The 21,055-nt window shown below is 46.6% G+C and overlaps 1 protein-coding gene across 1 annotated transcript in view; it reads right to left on the reverse strand.

The window, feature by feature from the left end:
* The window catches only part of LOC137431595 (nuclear receptor subfamily 4 group A member 2), a 29,375-nt gene that overhangs the window by 4,321 nt on the left and 3,999 nt on the right, over nt 1-21,055 (reverse strand). Inside the window, exons 2-7 of the mRNA XM_068123094.2 lie at nt 20,184-20,399; nt 17,075-18,096; nt 13,917-14,046; nt 12,892-13,055; nt 4,632-4,834; nt 2,873-3,051 (exon numbers count right to left, since the gene is read on the reverse strand). Coding sequence (XP_067979195.2) covers nt 2,873-3,051; nt 4,632-4,834; nt 12,892-13,055; nt 13,917-14,046; nt 17,075-18,094 — 1,696 coding nt within the window. The 5' untranslated portion in view covers nt 18,095-18,096; nt 20,184-20,399. The remainder of the gene's footprint in view (nt 1-2,872; nt 3,052-4,631; nt 4,835-12,891; nt 13,056-13,916; nt 14,047-17,074; nt 18,097-20,183; nt 20,400-21,055) is intronic.

Genomic DNA, 21,055 nt, shown 5'->3' on the forward strand with positions numbered 1-21,055 from the left:
GAGCTGTGCATGCAAGAAACCCCTCAAACATCGCACAGCTGAAAGAATTCTGCATGGAGGAGTGTGCAAAAATTTCTCCCAGTCGATGTCAGAGACTGGTAGACAGTTATAAGAAACGCCTACTTGAAGTTGTTTCTGCCAAAGGGGGCAATACCACCTATTAGAGCCAAGGGTGTACTTACTTTTTCCACATGCGAAATTTGCATTTATGTTTATTTAAATTATACAATGGACTACAAAATGTAAATGTTTCATGATATTTGCCATATTATATCACCTTTATCTATCAATATTGTTGAAATGAAGATGAAATAGCTGTATGTTGAAATATGTTGAAAAAGTCAAAAATTTGCATGGGGTGTACTTACTTTGTGCAAGTAATGTACAGATTCAGCGCAGTTACTAAGTCAGGTGGGGATTGATCACAATTTGAAATTGACCATAAAAGTTGATGAGTATCGGCGCCGAGTATAATAATTCCGTGTGTTGTGTGGGACATGGCAGGATATACATTACAGGGTTTCGATAAAGAAGTGAGTTTACATGGGCACGAGACTACAAAAAGCAAACCCATATCAAGGTAGGTTTTTCCCAACACTTTAACCAAAGAAGTCTGATAATTTTTTTGGGTTGGTCAATGGCTTGGGGCAGCAACACCACCCTCAGTAATCAAGCGATGTCTGCTGCAATTCTGTTGAGAAGCAATTCAAAAAGCTGCAATTCACCGTGTGACGTACATAGCTGTCTCCCCAATCAGCCTCCACCCGCATTTTGGTGCATCCTATAAAATCGCCAGCAACCCGTCGCAAGTGGCAGCAAACGTGCCGCGACGCGACAGAGCCCGTGACGTTGTGAGACAGCAACAGGCGCCATTAATATTCATACCGTCCGCTGGATTTTTAATGAGAAAACTGGATACCGCACAGCACATGCGTCTCACGGGTAAATTGCAACTCGGTGAAGCGAACAAAATCATTGTGTGCATAAATTGGCCACGCGCTGAAATAAAATTATATGCTGCTCCCCATGTTAAGATATTAGCCATGCTTCTAAAACTACATCTCACTGTACCCTATTATTACCGCATATCCGAGCGCATTGGCATGGTAATGAGGCAAAATTAACTTTATATTCAAAATAATTCAAACGTTTAAGCAAAACGGCAAAATGGCAAAATGGCATGTTGGTGATGGAATCGGAATGGCGAAGGAACATCGCACAGATTCCCCGGCGAGTTCTCGGCAATGCCTGCTCACCGGTACATAGCTTTACGCATCATTCACGCATCGATAGGCGGCAAATAAAATAATCGGTCGAGGATTGCAACAAAGACGAATTGCTCCGCACTCTTGTTTCAAAGCCCACGCGGGCAGAACCAAAGGTTAACGGTAATGGTCCACGGGCGACTTCAAAAACTCATAACTGATGGTAATTCTGATCGGTCAAGTGCTTTTAATGATCGTTCTTTTGACCGAGGTCGCTTTGTCACCAAGTACCGCATGGATGTCGCCGGGACCGATGCGCGTTGGCAGGTGATGCATGCACGGGGAGACCCGGGAAGCGGTGATGACGTACACTTGCACCAGGAGAAACCTCCCAGGGCCGTTGATTACAGGCCGAACGCATTAATGTGCCAGGGGTGCATTAACCTCGCTCCCAGGCAGCTTCAGTGTGCCGCTTAAGGAGACTCAGAATAACACGGAGCTAACTCCATGCTGCGTTACACTTGCATGGCTCAGGCTTTATATGTTCGCTATATCATGCGTGATTCGTGTTTCCTCTGCAAAATCTGCCTCACTGCAAGAAATGCTCAATTAAATAAACTGCAAGCAAAATGCTCTTTGCTCTGATCAATGATCAATAAACATGTGACGTATAAGCAAACCTGGTTGAAATAACTAAATGATGATTCCTTGTCAGGTGCAAAAGTAATTGTACATCATGTACTGACCTATATAAATACGAGTTCCTTCACAAGGAACTTCAACGCAGGAGGAGGCCAATTGCCCTGCACTATTATTGCTAACTTAAATGGTTGTTTGTCCGTGCTCTATCTATGAAATGTTGAGCGTCAATCAAGGAGGCAGCACATACCATTTTAAAAGTATTTGGTAGGACTCGGCCATGTTTCTAACTAAGGCATTGCATCCATTAGATGTGTTGACCTGTTTAGTGTTCTCATCTGACCCCTGGTGCACGATTCTGGCAACCCTGATTCAAATCGCATGCAGTACATGTATTCGTCCATTGTCTGCCAATGTCCTTGCAATCCACATTAGAGTACATTGATGTCTGCTCATGCATCTTTCCTAAAAGTGATTATATGTGCATACGTTCTACTTTGAGTTTATATCAATGCATGAAAGAAAGGCTGGCATCACATGTGGCTGAATTTGCTGATGAACTTCAAAGATTGTAGGGTGGACTTTACATTAGTAGGTGCCAATGTGTGCCGGCACCCTGGGCAATTCCCAAATTTATGCTCTAACTCAGCGGTTCTTAACCTGGGGGTCGTGACGTACGCGCATACGCGAACAAAATACTGTGTGTGGTATGTACCTTTGATAGGTTCCTAAAAATGGGCTCAACAAATTGATATGTTATTTATGACCCCTTCATGATCCCCGGAAAACCCAAAACGACCCCCAGGTTCTGAATCGCTGCTCTAACTGGAAGTGGTGCTATTGCTGGTAAACTAGCGGTGGCTCCCAAAGCACTCGGTGCTCTAAAGACTGGTGCCCTACCCAGATATGGCAATGCTGTCATCCTTAAATTAATGCAGTTAACGAGTACTGCTGGTTTCGAATGGACAAACGCACCCATTGTATTTTGATAAGGAGTGACTTACAAAGGGCAAATGTCCAGCAGTTACCTGTGACCATGACAAGTGCAGCGATGCAGGAAAACGCAGACAGGTCCATGTTCAACTCCTGTAGACTGGATGAGAATTCGAGAATGGCATCCAGCCAGTCTCCGAAACCACGCAAGCACTGCAGCCGATGGAGCACCACACCACTGCAGAAAATGAGTTTTCCTTCTGCTGCATTCGACCTAAACATCAAAGAAAGTCAGAATAACCAGAGAGAAACCGGACATTGAGTGCGTTGTGAAGTCGCCATTGGTGGCACGCCCCTCCAGCGCGTGCTGCGCAACAGAGCGCGCGAAAATGATCAATGTCTTTAACACTTTACACGTTTGCATGATAGAATTTGTGTCACGGCATTAAGCACGTTAAACGAATCAGCCTATGTGTTGGAGGATTTAACATTCCTGATTAATAACCAATATTTATCTTGGACAAACCAACATCAGAAAATGGCGACACCATGACGAGTCAAAATGGAGTGCTCACTTTTCATGAACCATATCAGGGATTGGGTGACTTTAACCTTCATTTCCTTCACATCACAGAGGTAATCACTCGTCTCCGGTGGACGTTAAATATCCCACAATCTCTTTCAAGAAGAGTAGGCGAGTTATCACCAGCACCTTGAAGAAATTAAATATTCCTGCCCAAAATACCTCGAGTCAAATATGAGGCCTGGCCACCTGATACATGAACCACTGGGGGCAAAATCATTCTGCGGCTGACCCCACCAGTAGGTGGGAATAATTGGGCCCATTAAATAAGTAGAAGTCGTAGAATCGTCAAAAAATAGGAGATAATTTAATTGCATCCATCATGCAAGAACAAATGAGTAGTCTGGTATGGAATCGACAAACGCACCCATTCTATTTTGATAGGGAGAGACTCCAAAAGGGCACGTGAGTTTGATGAAATTCAATAATTTGCTGCATAATACTTACAATCAACTGTAGCATGTAATCATTTACAACGGGGTAATCTATATATTACATGTGAAAAAAAATTCCACCTTTCCTCCTCCGACTTGTGTGCCACATAAATGCCATTTCCCTCGAAATACCTTATTCCTATACCTTCCCTTTCCATAAAAACATCCTTCCTCTCACAAGTCTCTACCCTCCCTTTTCCTCCGTATTACTTTTTATAGCAATAACCCCACCCTTTTTTGCTACATTAATATATGAACACAGCACCAAACATATAAATTCAATTCAATTCAAGCCTGGTGTTGGCTTAGTGGTTAGGGTGCCGGCTTGGGATCCTAGGATCCTGGGTTCGAATCCTGGTTGATCGCTGAATTAACACCAGGGTGGTTGACTCAGCCTGTCATCCTTCCGAGGTCGGCAAATTGAGTACCAGCTTGCTGGGTGAATGATCCCGGTGTGTACCTCGGTTTAGAATAGGTACGCTGTATCCCTGTGCATCGTAAGAGGCGGCTAAGGATTGGCGCCAGGAAGGGCATCTGGCCATAAAAACATTGCCTCAAACAGGGAACCATGATTGTCATGGGGCCCGCAAGGCTAACCCCTGCTGTAGCGGGGAAAATGGCCTTAAAACGATCATTCATTCATTCATTCACTCCACTGACTTTTCAGCACAAATCCATGGTCCCATCTGTGCAGAGTGATAACCATGAAAATATCACTAACACCATGAATCATCATGATTTCCAAACTAGTTTACAAAACGAATGCAAGATGTACAGCAAGTTACAAGGCCAAATGTCCATACGAGTTAATAAGAGCAAGAAAATCATGATCCACACCTGTAAGCAAGGCGCAACACAAGTAGCTCCAGAAAGGCGGCGTCAAAAAGCAAGTCCTGGTCATCTCGCAGTAGTTCTCCAAAGCCAGGTACTTTATCCACCCAAGAGCGAATCACATCCATGGACCCAGTGAGAAGGTCGTAGAACTGTTGCACACTCTCGGCGTCTGTGCCACTCGCTTGAAACTCACTTGCTGGTTGAAACTGCAGAGACGAAAATAGAGCGTGTAACCGATGAATACAATTTGGTGTACATTGCAACCTTATCCCCTTCATTTTCAGCACAAACCCAGCTCCTTGGAGTAAACTGCCATCACTAAGCAGATCATTGCAAAATCTTTATGCAGTCGACTCCATGTTGTGTCGTACAGTACCCCCATCCCTATGCTGGGCAGACATCAGCTGCATCTCGTTTTCCCTCTCTCTGCTGATCTGGAAATCATCATTCACTGGTCTGATAGATGGAACATGTCCTTCAATCCTGGAAAATCCCACAGTCTCACCCTATCGCTCCCTAACTAACCCACATATCTATTTTCTGGTCATCGACTGGAAGACATGTTCAGTCTCTTAAACTTCTGTTCCACCATCAGCCTTGATTTTTCCAGGGCCAACCGCATGATAAAGGTGTCCTCCAAAGTTAGCCGCAGACTGGGGATCCTCCATCAATCCAAGTATTTCCATGGAAAATCAGCTCCTCAGTCTACAATGCCTTTATCCATAGCTCAATGGAGCACTGCTTTCTGCTCTGGTGTCCCAGTATTATTCTATGGTGCCCTGGATTCTGTGGAATTGAAAGCTCTCAAAATTATTGGAATCTCCCTTGATGATAAAGCACAAGGTCTGTTACTCTCACATTGCAGGCAGGTCGGTGGTCTCTGTTTTCTGATACGAGTATTACCCGCTCGCTCTGGGAACACTGTATGTAGGCAAAATGTGGTGGAGTTTGGCCCATCGGTCCAGGCGAAATTGTAAGTCAGCTCCGCACCCTCACCCAGGAAGGGAAGGGGTGCACATGTACACACGCATATACGTACAAAAACTTATATATACACACACACACACACACACACACACTTTTTAATAATTGTACAGTATAGGCTATTTCTAAAATACTATGTAATGTCGATTGCTGTAAATGATGTTAATGTCACAACATTCTATATTCAACTTTCTCAATTGTAAACCTCAAAACATAGTTCCCTTACCGAAAGTAATAATCTTAACCTGTAAGTAATTGACAAGTTTCCTGGCCATCCAGATAAACAGCTGGGCACCGTTCTTCTTTAAGGTTTTGATCCTTTCAGCGCACGACCTCTCCAAACGGCAGATCCGCAACCTCGGTCATGGATCCACATCATCAGATTGTCTACAATGCCTTGAGCAAGTATTCGCACCCCTTGACTTTTTCACATTTTGTTGTGTTACAGCCTTAATTTAAAATTAATTTAATTGAGATTCTTTGTCACTGATCAACACACAATACCCCACAATGTCAAAGTGGAATAATTTTATAGATTTTTCTTTTTACAAAATAATTTTAAAAATTATAAGCTCAAAAGTCCTGAGTCAATAAGTATTCAACCCCTTTGCCATGACACTCCAAATTCAGCTCAGATGGATCCAATTTCCTTTGATAATCCTTGAGATGTCTCTACAACTTGATTGGAGTCCAAGAGTGGCAAAATCCATTGATTGGTTATAAGTTAGAAAGAAACACACCTTTCTATACAAAGTCCCAGAGTTAACAGAGCAGAAACTCTCCCATGAAGTCCAAGGAACCGTCTGTAGAACTCCGAGATAGAATTGTGAGGAGGCATAGATTTGGGGAAGGATATGAAACAATTTCTGGAGTGTTGAAAGTTTCCAAAAGCACAGCAAGCTCCATCATTAGGGAATGGAAAGAATATGGAACAGCTCAGACTCTTCCTAGAGCTGGCTGTCCGACCAAAATGTCAAAGTTTGATTTTGCAGTGATTTCAGATCACTGGAAATGAAAAGCAAAAGTGATTTTGCAGTGATTTGATTTCTGACCAAACCAGCTCAGTCAGACCAGACCATCTGACTGGTCTCAGTCAGACCAAACTGAGCAACTGGGCAAGAAGGATCTTGGTCAGGGAGGTAACCAAGAACCCAATGCCACTGTGACAGAACTACAGAGTTTCTTAGTTGTGATGGGAGAACCTGCTGGATCGACAACAGTCTCTGCAGCCCTTCACAAATCTCGGCTTTATGGGAGAGTGGCCAGACAAAAGCCACTCCTGAGAAAAAGGCACATGACAGCACGACTGCAGTTTCCAAAAAGGCACGTGAAAGACTCAGAGCACGAGGTAAAGGATTCTGTGGTCTGATGAGACGAAAATTAAACTCTTTGGTCTGAATGCAAAGTGCTACATCTGGTGGAAACCAAGCATATCTAATTGCCCATCTAACGCCATCCCTACCATGAATCAGGATGGTGGCAGCATCATGCTATGGGAAAGCTTTTCAGCAGCAGGGACTGGAAGACTTGTACAGATATAGGGAACAATGAATGCAGCCAAATACAGGCAAATCCTTGAGGAGAACCTGCTTTAGAATAGAAAAGACCTTACACTGTGGCGAAGATTTACGTTCCAACATACAATAACCCCAAGCATACAGCCAAAAGCAACACTGGAACAGAACGTGAACGTCCTTGAGTGGCCCAGCCAAAGCCCATACTTGAATCCTATAGGAGAATCTGTGGAAAGACTTAAACATTGCTGTTCACTGACGCTTCCCATACAACTTGACAGAGCTTCAGCAAATCTGCAAGGAAGAATGGGAGAAACTCCCCAAATCCAAATGTACAATCTGATACAGACATACCCAAGAAGACTTCAAGCTGTAATCACTGCCAAAGGCACTTCCATGGAGTCTTGACACATGGAGTTGAAAACTTATTTAAATTAGATATTTATGTATTTCATTTTGAATTATTTTGTAAAAATGTTTTTTAAAAATCCACTTTGACATTATGGGGTATTATGTGTAGATAGTTTTTAAAAACTCAATTTTATCGATTTTAAATTCAGGCTGTAACACCACAAAATGTGAAAAAGTCAAGGGTTGTGCACACTTTCTGAAGGCACTGCACATCAATATATCCACTACCTCAGTTGCGTCCAGGCAGTAAGTCAACCCATCAAGGCAATATCACTATTCAAACTTTTCTCACAAGAGGATTTAATATATTATCACATAATTATTACTCACCACACATTTCAATACGTGATGATACATTAATTCATGTACACCTTACCTTCAATATAACATGTCTCCAACACACACGCACACACACACACACACACACACACACACACACACACACACACACACACACACACACACACACACACACAATCTCTCTTTCTCTGCTGTCTCAGTCCTCTAACCTTCACTGCCTACTCCAGGATGCACAGGTTTTTCCAGAAACTCCTTCATACTTAGGCATCTTGGCTGTCCACACTTTTACTCTTAACTTCTCCCATCTATGGAACAACCTTCCAGAGGCTGTTTTGTCACACTCTTCCCTCCAGAGCTTCAATTAAGCAATATTTCAAGTGAAGATCATGGGTCAGAATTGGGGTTGACAAGCGATGTGGCAGATTATTTTTCATCCCAAATATGGACCCATGATCTTTATTACCCCATTAACCTTTCCCAACCCAACCATTTTCTTGGTTATTTCAGTGCTTCCTACCACCCCCTTCCTTCTCCTCTCTTCTTGTCCATTAATTACCTTAACGTTTGTTCCATTGTCAGTCAGTTATATTTTGCTCTTCGCGTCCTCACTCTTGCAAAGACAAATAAAGGCGAAAAAGATGTCTCCTAACCTCCCATAACTAATCCGTTTGCGGAAAGGAGCAGTGGTACATAATAACTCGTGTAAGCAGCTCCTATATTTGAAAAGCACTAATTGTTATCGAGTCCTTTGGGGGCAAACCGATGACCACACTCATTGGGAGCGCTCACTCATGCCCCCCGCTCTCCCCCCCCCCTTCCCACCCCCACACATGCTCGGATCAAACTGACACAATCATCCTCCGCCCTTCCGGAGGGAGACTGACACCCCCGACCCCCAGAAGTGTACCAACCCCTGCCCCCACACCCTGTCCATCAGAAGCGAACTGACATTCCCCCACCTCAAGCCCAAATGCAGTGAACTGATGCCCCCTCTCACCCAAATCCATCAGGAGCGAGCCAACATCGCCCACACCCAATTGTCGGAAGCAAATCAATGCCCCACCCTGACTTGCCGGTAGAGAACAGACGCCTCTACCCGTCCCCACAATTCGGGAACAAACCGTCGACCCCCCTCTGCCCCCACCCCCCCCCCCCCCCCCCCACCGATGGAATGAAAGCCGATGCTTCCCCGGACGCCTGGGGATAGCCGATGCTCACCCGGGCACCTTGGGATAGCCGATGCTCCCCCGGACGCCTGGGGATAGCCGATGCTCCCCCGGGCCTCTGGGGAAAGCCAATGCTCCCTCGGGCATCTGGGGAAAGCCGATGCTCCCCCGGGCGTCTGGGGAAAGCCGAAGCTCCCCCGGGTGTCTGGGGAAAGCCGATGCTCCCCCGGGCGTCTGGGGAAAGCCGATGCTCCCCCGGGCGCCTGGGGAAAGCCGATGCTCCCCCGGGCATATGAGGAAAGCCGATGCTTCCCCGGGCGTCTGGGGGAAGCCGATGCTCCCCCGGCCGCCTCGGGATAGCCGATGCTCACCCGGGCGCCTGGGGAAAGCGGATGCTCCTCCGGGCGCCTGGGGAAAGCCGATGCTCCCCCGGGTGCCTGGGGAAAGCCGATGCTCCCCCGGGCATATGGGGAAAGCCGATGCTTCCCCGGGCGTCTGGGGAAAGCCGATGCTCCCCCGGCCGCCTCGGGATAGCCGATGCTCACCCGGGCGCCTGGGGAAAGCCGATGCTCCTCTGGGCACCTGGGGAAAGCGGATGCTCCTCCGGGCGCCTGGGGAAAGCTGATGCTCCCCCGGGTGCCTGGGGAAAGCCGATGCTCCCCCGGGCGCCTGGGGAAAGCCGATGCTCCCCCGGGCATATGGGGAAAGCCGATGCTTCCCCGGGCGTCTGGGGAAAGCCGATGCTCCCCCGGCCGCCTCGGGATAGCCGATGCTCACCCGGGCGCCTGGGGAAAGCCGATGCTCCTCCGGGCGCCTGGGGAAAGCCGATGCTCCCCCGGGCGCCTGTGGAAAGCCGATGCTCCCCCAGGCGTCTGGGGAAAGCCGATGCTCCCCCGGGCGTCTGGGGAAAGCCGATGCTCCCCCGGGTGTCTGGGGAAAGCCGATGCTCCCCCGGGTGTCTGGGGAAAGCCGATGCTCCCCCGGGTGCCTGGGAAAAGCCGATCCTCCACGGGCCGTCTTTGGAATGCCGATGTTCCCCCGGGCATCTGGGGAAAGCCGATGCTCCCCCGGGCGTGTGGGGAAAGCCGATGCTCCCCCGGACATCTGGGGAATGCCGATGCTCCCCCGGGCGTCTGGGGAAAGCCGATGCTCCCCCGGGCATCTGGGGAAAGCCGATGCTCCCCCTGGGGTCTGTGGAAAGCCGATGCTCCCACGGGGGTCTGGCGAAAGCCGATGCTCCCCCAGGCGTCTTGGGAGAGCCGATGCTCCCCCAGGCATCGGGGGAAAGCCGGTGGTCCCCCGGGCGTCTGGGGAAAGCCGATGCTCCCCCGGGCGTCTGGTGAAAGCCGATGCTCCCCGGGCGTCTGGGGAAAGCCGATGCTCCCCCGGGCGTCTGGGGAAAGCCGATGCTCTCCCTGGCTTGTGGGGAAAGCATATGCTCCCCCTGGCTTCTGGGGAAAGCAGATGGTTCCCCTGGCTTCTGGGGAAAGCAGATCAGGAGCTTGCTGGCTGGCTCCTCGCTTTATTTCTCTTGAGCTGGTGATCCTGCTACCCAGGACATCTGGAGCTAGCTGGTGCTCCCCAGGACCTCTGGAGCTAGGTGTTGCTCCCCAGGACCTCTGGAGCTAGGTGTTGCTCCCCAGGACCTCTGGAGCTAGGTGTTGCTCCCCAGGACCTCTGGAGCTAGGTGTTGCTCCCTAGGACCTCTGGAGCTAGGTGTTGCTCCCCAGGACCTCTGGAGCTAGGTGTTGCTCCCCAGGACTTCTGGAGCTAGGTGTTGCTCCCCAGGACCTCTGGAGCTAGCTGGTGCTCCCCAGGACCTCCGGAGCGAGCTGGTGCTCCCCAGAACCTCTGGAGCTGGCTGGTGCTCCCCAGGACCTCTGGAGCTAGCCGGTGCCCCACAGGACCTGTGGAGGTAGCCGGTGTTCCCCAGGACCTCTGGAGCTAGCTGGTGCTCCTCAGGACCTCTGGAGCTAGCTGGTGCCCCTCAGGACCTCTGGAGCTGGCTGGTGCTCTCCAGGGCCTCTGAAGCAAGCTGGTGCCTCCTCGGGCCTCTATAGCAAGCTGGAACCCCCCTTGATGTCAGAAGCAGTCTGGTGCTTCCCCAGACATCGAGACCAGGCTAACGCTCCCCCAGGCTTCGGGAGCAAACTGGTGCTCGGGCATCGACAGCAAGCTGGCGCACCCCCAGATTTCGGGAGCAAGTTGGCGCTCTCCCAGTCGGCAGGAGCAAGCTTATTCTCCCCTGTGTGTAGGGAGGAAGCTGATGCTCCTCTGGGTATTGGGAGGAAGCTGATGCTCCTCTGGGTATTGGGAGGAAGCTGATGCTCCTCTGGGTATTGGGAGAAAGCTGGTGCTTTCCTGGGTGTCAGAAGCAAAATGTGCACTTGAGCTTTTGGCTTACACTGCTCCTGTATGTCAGTGGCAAATTCCTCTTTATATTCTAGGATCTGGATCCTCCTACAATCTCAGGATCTCTACCTCTTTGGATCTGTCCTCGCCACTCCTGCTCTCTTACTTCGGTTCTCCCCAAGCCACCGGACGTCACTTGAATTACTCAAGAAACTCTCACCTCATCACTCTCCCAAAGTCCAGACTGATTGCATACCTGCATTTATTTGTCCCTTTTTCTCGCAAATGTGGAATCGTCTCCCTGTGTCCATTGTCTCAATATCTTCACCTCAGTCTTTCAACTGTGATGGCCATCTCTTTCATGCATTCACAATCTCTTCTGCACATTACTCGTTTTTGTATCTCTTCTTTCCTCTTTGTTTATGACTACCTCCTTATACCCTTTGGTAGTTTGATACTTGCTGACCTTTGTTGTTCAGCTCCTCCCAGCCTAGATACCCTTGTATAAAAAAGGTCCAAACTGCATCTCCCTTTGCCCTCAGGTCCTTTGTTCCTGTTGTGCAAGCTATACTAGTTTACCTCTCATGTGCAAATTGCTCCATTGCCCCTCAATCAGAAACTCATCCCTTAAGTCTCACGAGCAAACTGCTCCCTTGAACCTCAGCTTCATTGTTCCTCTGGTATAAGCTGCTCTTTTGCCTCTCAAGTGCTAAACATCAAATTAGGTTCTCAAAATTATTTATGGATCCTCCCTATTTTTTTGGAGTAGCTCTGTCTTGGCTAATTAGATCAGCAACGTTGGCCACTTTATTCCCATGCTTGAGGACATAACAGTGCTGTGAACTCATGCTGTGTCCGAAGCCTTGATTCCTGTTGTGATTTCTCCCACATTTTCCCAATTCTAAAAGCTGCATTTCTCCATATATTTTTGATTTTCAGTTCTTACAATGCCTCCCCTGCATATGATGCAACCAATATGACTATGCAGCTAAAATAAGTGCTTCAGATCGTCGCTTTATGGAATGCATAATTTACTATGAAATGGTCATTCCTACACAGAGATGCAGTGTTTGCATATCATGTAAAAAGTTAATTCAGATATAAAACTGATGAGAAAGATCTAATAGAAGACAAGCATTTTTCAGAACAAAATCTATAGTATACAATCAAAACGATTCGACCATGTGACAGAGGTAATACTGGAAAGAGAGAGGATGAAGAATCCACAATCACAAGCAATGCATTTTCAAAAGACAGCATCTGTCTTGCACCGAAACAGCCAAGCTATAAAAGTGGCCATGTAGGGATAAATTTGTTTTGGGCTAAATTTGTTTAGGGCTAAATTTGTGCGTTCTGTTGGATATTATCATGCTACATATAAGATAAATGTAGTGAAAAGGCAAAAAAAATTTTTTTGCTTGCGGTACTACCTGAGAAACATGAACCGAATTTGCATGCAGGTGTGCATGTGCGCAAATCTCACATGCGCACACACGCGCACGCACACATATACACACACACAGACACACGTCTCACCCTAGAGTAATCGAGAGAGCTCGCGTCTGGATTAGAGTCCACATGTGCTCTGACAAGCGCACTGAGAAGGCTTGCAGGTGGCGAGGGCGGCGACAGGTCCTGCGAGTTCTTTGGCTTGGACGGGAGGCGACCACGCCGACCCTTCAGGTTGTCCGTGCGCACCACTGCAGGAAAGATAACACCAAGAGGACTCAGCGGGCACACCGAGCACGTTCTTCCATCTCGGACACTTCAACCCAACCACGGCCGCCGCGGTTATACAACACGAGCTTGTTATCGCTCCCAGGTCCCAGGCTGCACTGTTTGCTCCTGGCATCATATGTAAATGCCTCCATGACATATTGCGGTCGCAGACGTTTAAAGCACGTTTTGACTTCAACCGTGCATGGAGCTCGGTGTACAAAAAATGCGCAAAAAAGGGCTCCTCGCAGGGCAGCAGGAACCTTTGCAGCTCATCCTGCCCCCTGTGCTCGGCCAGTATCACAATAAGGGCCTGAAAATATCTTAACACAGAGTAATATGTTACCATGCCCCCTGAAAAACAATTGCCAACTACCTCAACCTTTTCTGCCTTATTTTTCACAAAAACGTAGTTCAGCTGTGAGTGTGGTGTTGTTAAAATGCAAGGAATCATTTGCAATCAAGTTAAATAAACCGCAAAGGAAAGTGGGGTGGTGGTGGTGGTTATATCAAACTTAAAGGCTTTTTTTTTTCAAAACCACCCAAATGCAGGATAATCATAAGTGTTTGTGTGTGTCATTGGTTGCCATCTCCATATGCGGGTTTCAAAAAGGGGGACGGAGCCCTCCTAGGTCTGAAAGCATCCACCTCCGTGAGCATGTGTGTGTGTGTGCGTGTTTGTATGTGACAGGCACTAATGCCCGCGATTTATTTAAGCAGTTCATCTTCCGTTGTGCAAGACAAATGTTTATATCCTTCATAAGTGAGCGTGTAATTGAGCCAAACGAACACAATTATTTACTCTCGAACGCTTGCGCGTTGCCTCTTGCCTGCCGAGTCCGTACCTTCCTTTACCATACCCACGACCAGACACTTTTGAAAGCGACAGTACTGGCAGCGGTTGCGTCGCCTCTTGTCGATGGGGCAGCTTTTGTTGGCCAGGCAGACGTACTTGGCATTCTTCTGCACGGTCCTCTGCGGGACAGACAACGCTCGCTCGAAATCGGACACCTTGCATGACCGGGTTCAATTGCACATGAAATGCAATGAAAACATTATATGAAAGCAACAATGCATCGCTGCACAGGTAGATCAACTATTTGGCCATCTTGGTTTACTCTGCTTGCTTTTCATATTTCCCTCCTCTTCAAATCACTAATGACCAAATGCGGTGGTCAAATACTTTGAAGATAATCAGTTTTCCCTTTATATGTATTGTGATTCGGACAAGCATACGTAATGCTATTCAATAATGCCAACACCTGAACCAGTACATCGTATATAGCAGGAGCGATCAATTTATCCAGAGCAAGTGGCATGTGTTTGGAGCCCTCTCAAACTAAAACCTCTTCTAAACAGGTTAAACAGCAGTAAACACACACACACACACACACACACACACACACACACACACACACACACACACACATGAAAGAGCAGTGTCCAGATGTATAGATATATTCTACCTGATAGTGAAACATATAGGAACGAAAACAAAACTACAGTACATCTATCATTTATTTGGCTTGATGTTTGGTTCGAATCTGCTCCTACGGGGAATTGTGGAAAATCAATCATACAAGAGGTGATCAGGAAGTCTGTAGCCTGATGTGCAAAATCCGGAGCTTTTTCAACTATTTGAAACTTTCCATTAAATAATTGGCCCATTCCATTTTCCACGACTCTGTAACTGTGCGACAGACAAGCGATCAACCTCATGCTTAATAAGACAATAATGTTCAAGGGAGGTTGTTCAAAGTTATGTTTCCGCAGTAGATACATCAACTAAGCCCAATCAAAATGAGGTCGAAAATGGAAGGAGATGCCATCGAATACCATTTCCTCGCTCATGATAATAATACTTTCAGCATTTTTTTTTTACCATCTCCTTTTACAATCATTCAAGTGTGACCGTATTTTAACTGCTATTGCTCACGCATCGCTTCGCAGACACACTCGCCACAAACAAATGAGGAATAAAAAGCTTATTTAAATGTTCTCTGAGGATTGTGATTCGATGACGTGCGATGGTATTTGACGTCTCGCTTTTCGAAGAACGCGGGCTGCGCGATCAGCGCAACATTCGATTGGCGTTTATCGTGCGTCAAAAGCACTTTTAGAGCAGAGAACAGCAGGATGGGGATGCCTTCACTATTGGTGCGCCGTAACAACATGATCAGATGTCAGAGGTAAAAACAACAACAATTGGGATTCATGAATGACACACACACACACACACACACACACACACACACACACACACACACACACACACACACACACAATCTTTAACATGTTAATACATTCAGTCATGGAAAAGTGTCAACACCATTAAACACATGAGTAACACGAGAACGGCACTCAATAGAGAGCATACCTCCACCTGGTTGGCCATATCACTCAATGGTGAAGAATCAATTTAAAAATTCTACTAGCTGGATCCGAATGCGGATCTTCACCAAAATTGAATCGATTCTTCCTTCTCACACACCCAACAGGTCAAACAAGTTTCGTCCAAATCCATCCTTAACTTTTTGAGATATCCTGTTATGTATCGTTTTTGACCCTATCTCACAAGGGTGAAGAATCATTAAAAAAATTAAATAATTCTCAGATGCGAATTCATATTCAGATCTTCACCAAAATCGAATCGAATCGTCCTTGTCAGACACACAACCGGTCCATCAAGTTTCGTCCAAATCCATCCTTAACTTTTTGAGATATCCTGCTATGTATCGTTTTTGACCCTATCTCACACGGGTGAAGAATCATTAAAAAAATTAAATAATTCTCAGACGCGAATTCATATTCAGATCTTCACCAAAATCGAATTGAATCGTCCTTGTCAGACACACAACCGGTCCATCAAGTTTCGTCCAAATCCGCCCACAACTTTTTGAGATATCCTGCTATGTATGGTTTTTGGCCCAATCTTCCAATGGTGAAGAATCACTTTAAAATTATAGTAGCCGGATCCAGATCCAGATCTTCACCAAAATCTAATCCTTTCCTCCTTGTCACATACGCTACATCTCTGCCAAATTTCGTCCAAATCCGTCCACAACTTTTGGAGATATTTTGTTCACAGACAAACGGACAGACATCAGACAGGGATGAAAACATAACCTCCATCCACCTTTGGTGGCGGTGGTAATAAACCTTGATTAGGAAAAAATGTAACATACGATATTGATTATTTACATGATAGACTAATACGACGTATCAGAACACACGTGACCTCAAAGTATTGACAAACATGCGACATAATTTGTGTTAAAGATTAGCCGACATTTCTGTTTGCCCACACCATGCAATAGCTTTGGCCTGTTTGTCGCTCCCATTTGAGCACATAGCTGTAGCTTCTCATCTGGACGTGATGCTCGGAACACAGGTTCAAATCCCATACACTGCGTTTATTTGTCCATCGTCTGCTCGTGTCATTGCAATTCATTTAAAAGTACACAAGTGCCTACTAATGTCCTACGTGTGGAATATTTTCAAGCTCCTCCATGAGGCTAAGCCACTCCAGTTAAAAAAGGGGATTTTGAGTACATACCTCCAATACATATATACACGCGTATAAAGGAAAGTGTGCCATGTGTCGCTGGTGAGTTTGATGACAGATCTCACGTAAAACAGACAAGGGGATAAACTGGTAGAAATAGAGATGGATGGCAGGTGAAGGATTAATCAATAGCCCCACGGTTAAGCACTCGAGAAAGTTGGTGGGACGTGTCTAATTGTTCTGCCTCTTTGTGGGTGTGAAATATACACGGCCCAATAAAGGAAATTAGCATTGGTCGAGAAGAAAGAGTATAGGCAACGTACATCCGATCCCCTCTAGGTTAAAGGTGATAAATCTTTCGTTATTTAGACGTCAATCATGCAGCATGAAGAGGTGAAGAACAGAGCAGAAATGCTTGATAATGTTCTAAGGTTTGACCATGTGGTGGCTTGTTTGAAGAAGAGGTTTGTGGCATTGGTGGTTGGTCATGAACCCCACCTTAAAGAATCCTTTGCAGCCCTCACAGGTTCGCACACCATAGTGCTGACATGCGGCGTTGTCCCCACACACGGCACACAGACCTTCTCCTGATGGTAAACTGCGAGGGGCCTGTGTTATTGAGCTCATAGGAGCTTCCATGAGCTGCTGCCCGGGCCCCATTGGGAGCAGCGGGAAGCTTACGGGTGGCCGCTTGCGTACAGGACTGGGGAGAGCAAAGGGGTGTGGTGGTGGTGGTTCCATGATGTGTGGATGATGTGGATGGTGGTGGTGATGGTGAAGGGGGTGGTGGTGATGCGGTGGTGGAAATCCGCCTTCTGCAGCCATTCCCAGTGGCCGGGCAGCCACTTCAAATGCTACTTGACAGCTTGAAGCAGTCGGTGTCCCGGGAGGAGACTGTTTAAATGTGAACAGTGGAAAGCGGTGGGTGTCCTTGCGTGGGGGAAGGCTGTCCACAATGGAGGAACTGGTGCCCATGTAGGCCGGTGGCATGGGCTGCAGACGCCCATGTCCAGAATCATCCCACAATCCAGCAGGCTGTTGGCAGCGGTAACCAGAGCTGGTTGGGGTAGATGGAGGAGAATTCTTGAAATACATGGAGCCAGAGGCTTGCAACATTTCATCCGCTTGTGAATGCATGGCAGAGGGGTGTGGTGGGTGGTGGCGGTGGTGATGGTGATGGTGGTGATGGTGGTAACCATGCATTGTCATATCCTCCATTTTCACAGACACGTGTGGATTGGGGACCTCCATCTGGTACAAACATGGTGGTTTGATGTCATAGCCCGCGCCCGGCGGCCCACCGCTGTAGGTGTCCATGAATGTGCTGAAGCTGGGCAGCGAGGTCGAAGCAGAAATGTCCGGCGGACTGCTCAAGTCCATGGCAAACTTAACGCACTCTGCGTCGCCGTAACCGCTGCCCAAGGGCGTGTTGTAGTCGCCACTAGGGTACGAGTAGTTTTGGCTGGCCGGGCTTGCACCTTGAGGCGAGGATCCGTACTGGGCTTGCACGCAGGGCATCGCTGTGGGAGGAAAGCAAGGTAGTGAGCTGGATCACGAGAGAGGCCTGAGCCAGGCTGGATCATGGCCAAAGAGTGTTGTATCAAGGAGGCAACCAACCCACAGCAATCACTTTGTTAAACCAGAGACTTCAGAATGTGAAAGCGCTCTTTTCCAATTTCATTTACGCCACATCAGATCGACATCTGTACGACTGGATATGTGTATCATACAAAGATATTGCCATGGAACGTTGCTGACATCAAACCATGATCATTATTGCTCGTGAAATCATTTGAATCAACAATAAGTACATAATTCCTCAATTTCATTTTTTCTGCTGTGAAATTTATCATTTCTCAGGCCACGATGGATGCATGATGAGTAATTTGGAATTCTTCAAAATTATCCAAAACGCACAGTGCGCCGACGCAATAATCAGCGATCTTTCGCGCCTTGGCGACACTAAGGACACGGTCCGAGCCATCATCAGGCACAGCAAGCCGTCCCTTTAAAAACACATCTATGCGAAAGCAAGTGCTGAATGGACGCAGCGTTGGCCAGGAATTTCCGGCCAAGGTTTAATCCGCTTTTCTCCCTCGCCGTTCTTGCCACATCCTTGTGGGACCAGAAATGCCCCGCAAGCTGCGCAACAGGGTCATTGCTCGGCCGGGCACCGTTATTCAGCAAACACGCAACATCCTGTTCCACGAATGCACTAACTGTACTTATTAAATAAAAAATCTGTCAACATGCAATTCAAAATTGCTTAAGCGAAGTGTTTTAAAAGCACAACTTATTGGCAACGTGACCTCTGATCGGTTGCACCTGTCGGTCACATCTGGCACTGGTTGGGGTTGTAAGGTTGGTTGATAAGGAAAGTAAGGAAAGGTTGAGTTGATAAGGTTGTAAGAGATAAGGAAATGATACAGATAAGGATAAGGATAATAAGGATAAGGATAATAAGGATAATAAGGATAAGGGTAAGGATAATAAGGATGAGGATAAGGATAAGGATAAGGATAAGGATAAGGAAAGGATACGGATACGGATACGGATAAGGATAAGGATAATGAGGATAATGAGGATAAGGATAATAAGGATAATAAGGTTAAGAGTAAGGATAATAAGGCTAAGGATAATAAGGATAATAAGGATAAGGGTTAAGGATAATAAGGATAAGGATTAGGATAAGGATAAGGATAAGGAAAGGATACGGATAAGGATAAGGATAATAAGGATGAGGATAATAAGGGTAAGCATAATAAACATAAGGATAATAAGGATAGTAAGGATAATAAGGATAAGGGTAAGGATAATAAGGATAAGGATAAGGATAAGGATAAGGATAAGGATAAGGATAAGGATTAGGATAAGGAAAGGAAAAGGAAAGGTTGGTTGTGAGGTTGGTTGATATATGTAAGGTTGTACCTGTATGTGGCACTGCGCGCGATGATCAAATAAAATTATATGACCTGGAAACGAAGCATGTTGCTGTAAATCGAAACTAGCAGAATAAAAATTGTAATATCCTTGAATGTGAACATTTTCGCCAATTTTCTAAATTCAGCGGTGATGGCTGGTTTGGCTGTACGAGTAACAACACCTGTATAAAGGAGCAGGGTAATTAGTACAGAGCAACACATACATATAGGGCCGCATTAAGGAAATTGGAAATTACACTTTCGTACACAGAACGAGGGAGGAATTCGTCAGATCTTGTGGCCAAACGACCCAAGTTGCGCTTTCAACGCGTGTCAGATGATGCATCGCTCAGGAAATTAATTAGGAGGAAACAAGACGGGAAGGTGCGATAAAAAGCGGAAATATAAAAACAATCTTTAACATCGGGTAAAATTATATCCTCAAGGTAAAACACTCAACAATTTACATAAAATTGTATTTTGCAGACAGCGATATGTCCTGAGCATTACACGGACGTTTGTAGACGTTACCACCAAAAATCATCAGATGATGTACAGAAGTGACGTCGATCGAGAGCTCATTATCAGACAAAATGCAGGGGATTTCAATGTCGGCTTGAAGCGACATTTGCTTTCACTCGGCTCTCGCAAGCGTCGGAATGAGTGGGTCCCCGCAGGTCACACACCTGAGGCGTGTTGCGTGGATAGCGGCTCCACCCGGGAAGCGATGGGGCGAGAGGGAGTGAGAGGGTCAAGCAGGCGTGTAGGAGGGGGATGTCCAACTCTGAGTGCACGGAGCTCTTTGCACACAGATGTGGGGTTGTCTCTCCTTTCTGTGGACCCTTCTTCGCTCCTTTCCTCACTCTGCTGCTTGGTCGGAGGCAGCTCCGGTCGGACCACACCTGCAGACACAGGCATGGTTGGCGTGCGTCGTGCTTTTGCCGTGTGTAGGTTACGCAGGGAACATACGGGAGGTTCACCTGTTGCAGGTTAGACAGCTCAATCTACTCGGAAGGATAAACGAGAACAGGGTAAATTGGATGTCTCGAAAGGTACTGTGTATGCCAACAATCTGTTGCTGAAAGCAATAAAAAATAATTTCGAAAAAAACGTTTGCATCAAATGAGTTCTACCTTCAACTCACCGCTTACTGATCATGAAAGAGTCACCGCAGTGCGGGTCACAAGGACACAGGTAGTTGGGGGGGAGAGGCAGAGGAGGATTGGAATCGGGAGCCTCCGCCACCGCCATGTCTGACACCTAATTGTCCATAATGATCCCGTTGTAAAAATGTGAGCACGCGTGTGTACATGTGTGTGTATAGACATCTATATATATATATATATATATATATATATATATATATATACGAAGTAACCATTGAACAGTTAATCGCATCTTAAGAATTCATCTTGAAGAGTTGTGATTGCTGTTGTCCGAATTTAAATTTGCTCCAGATCTGCAAGGAAGGAAAGACCTGAATACAGTTTCAAAGTTTATATTGTCCGATGTGACGATGTTTTTCAATGAATCAACAAATATACCTCTTAGTCCAAAG

This window comes from Myxine glutinosa, chromosome 7 (assembly GCF_964187855.1).
Source record: "Myxine glutinosa chromosome 7, kmMyxGlut1.1, whole genome shotgun sequence".
Lineage (NCBI taxonomy): Eukaryota > Metazoa > Chordata > Myxini > Myxiniformes > Myxinidae > Myxine > Myxine glutinosa.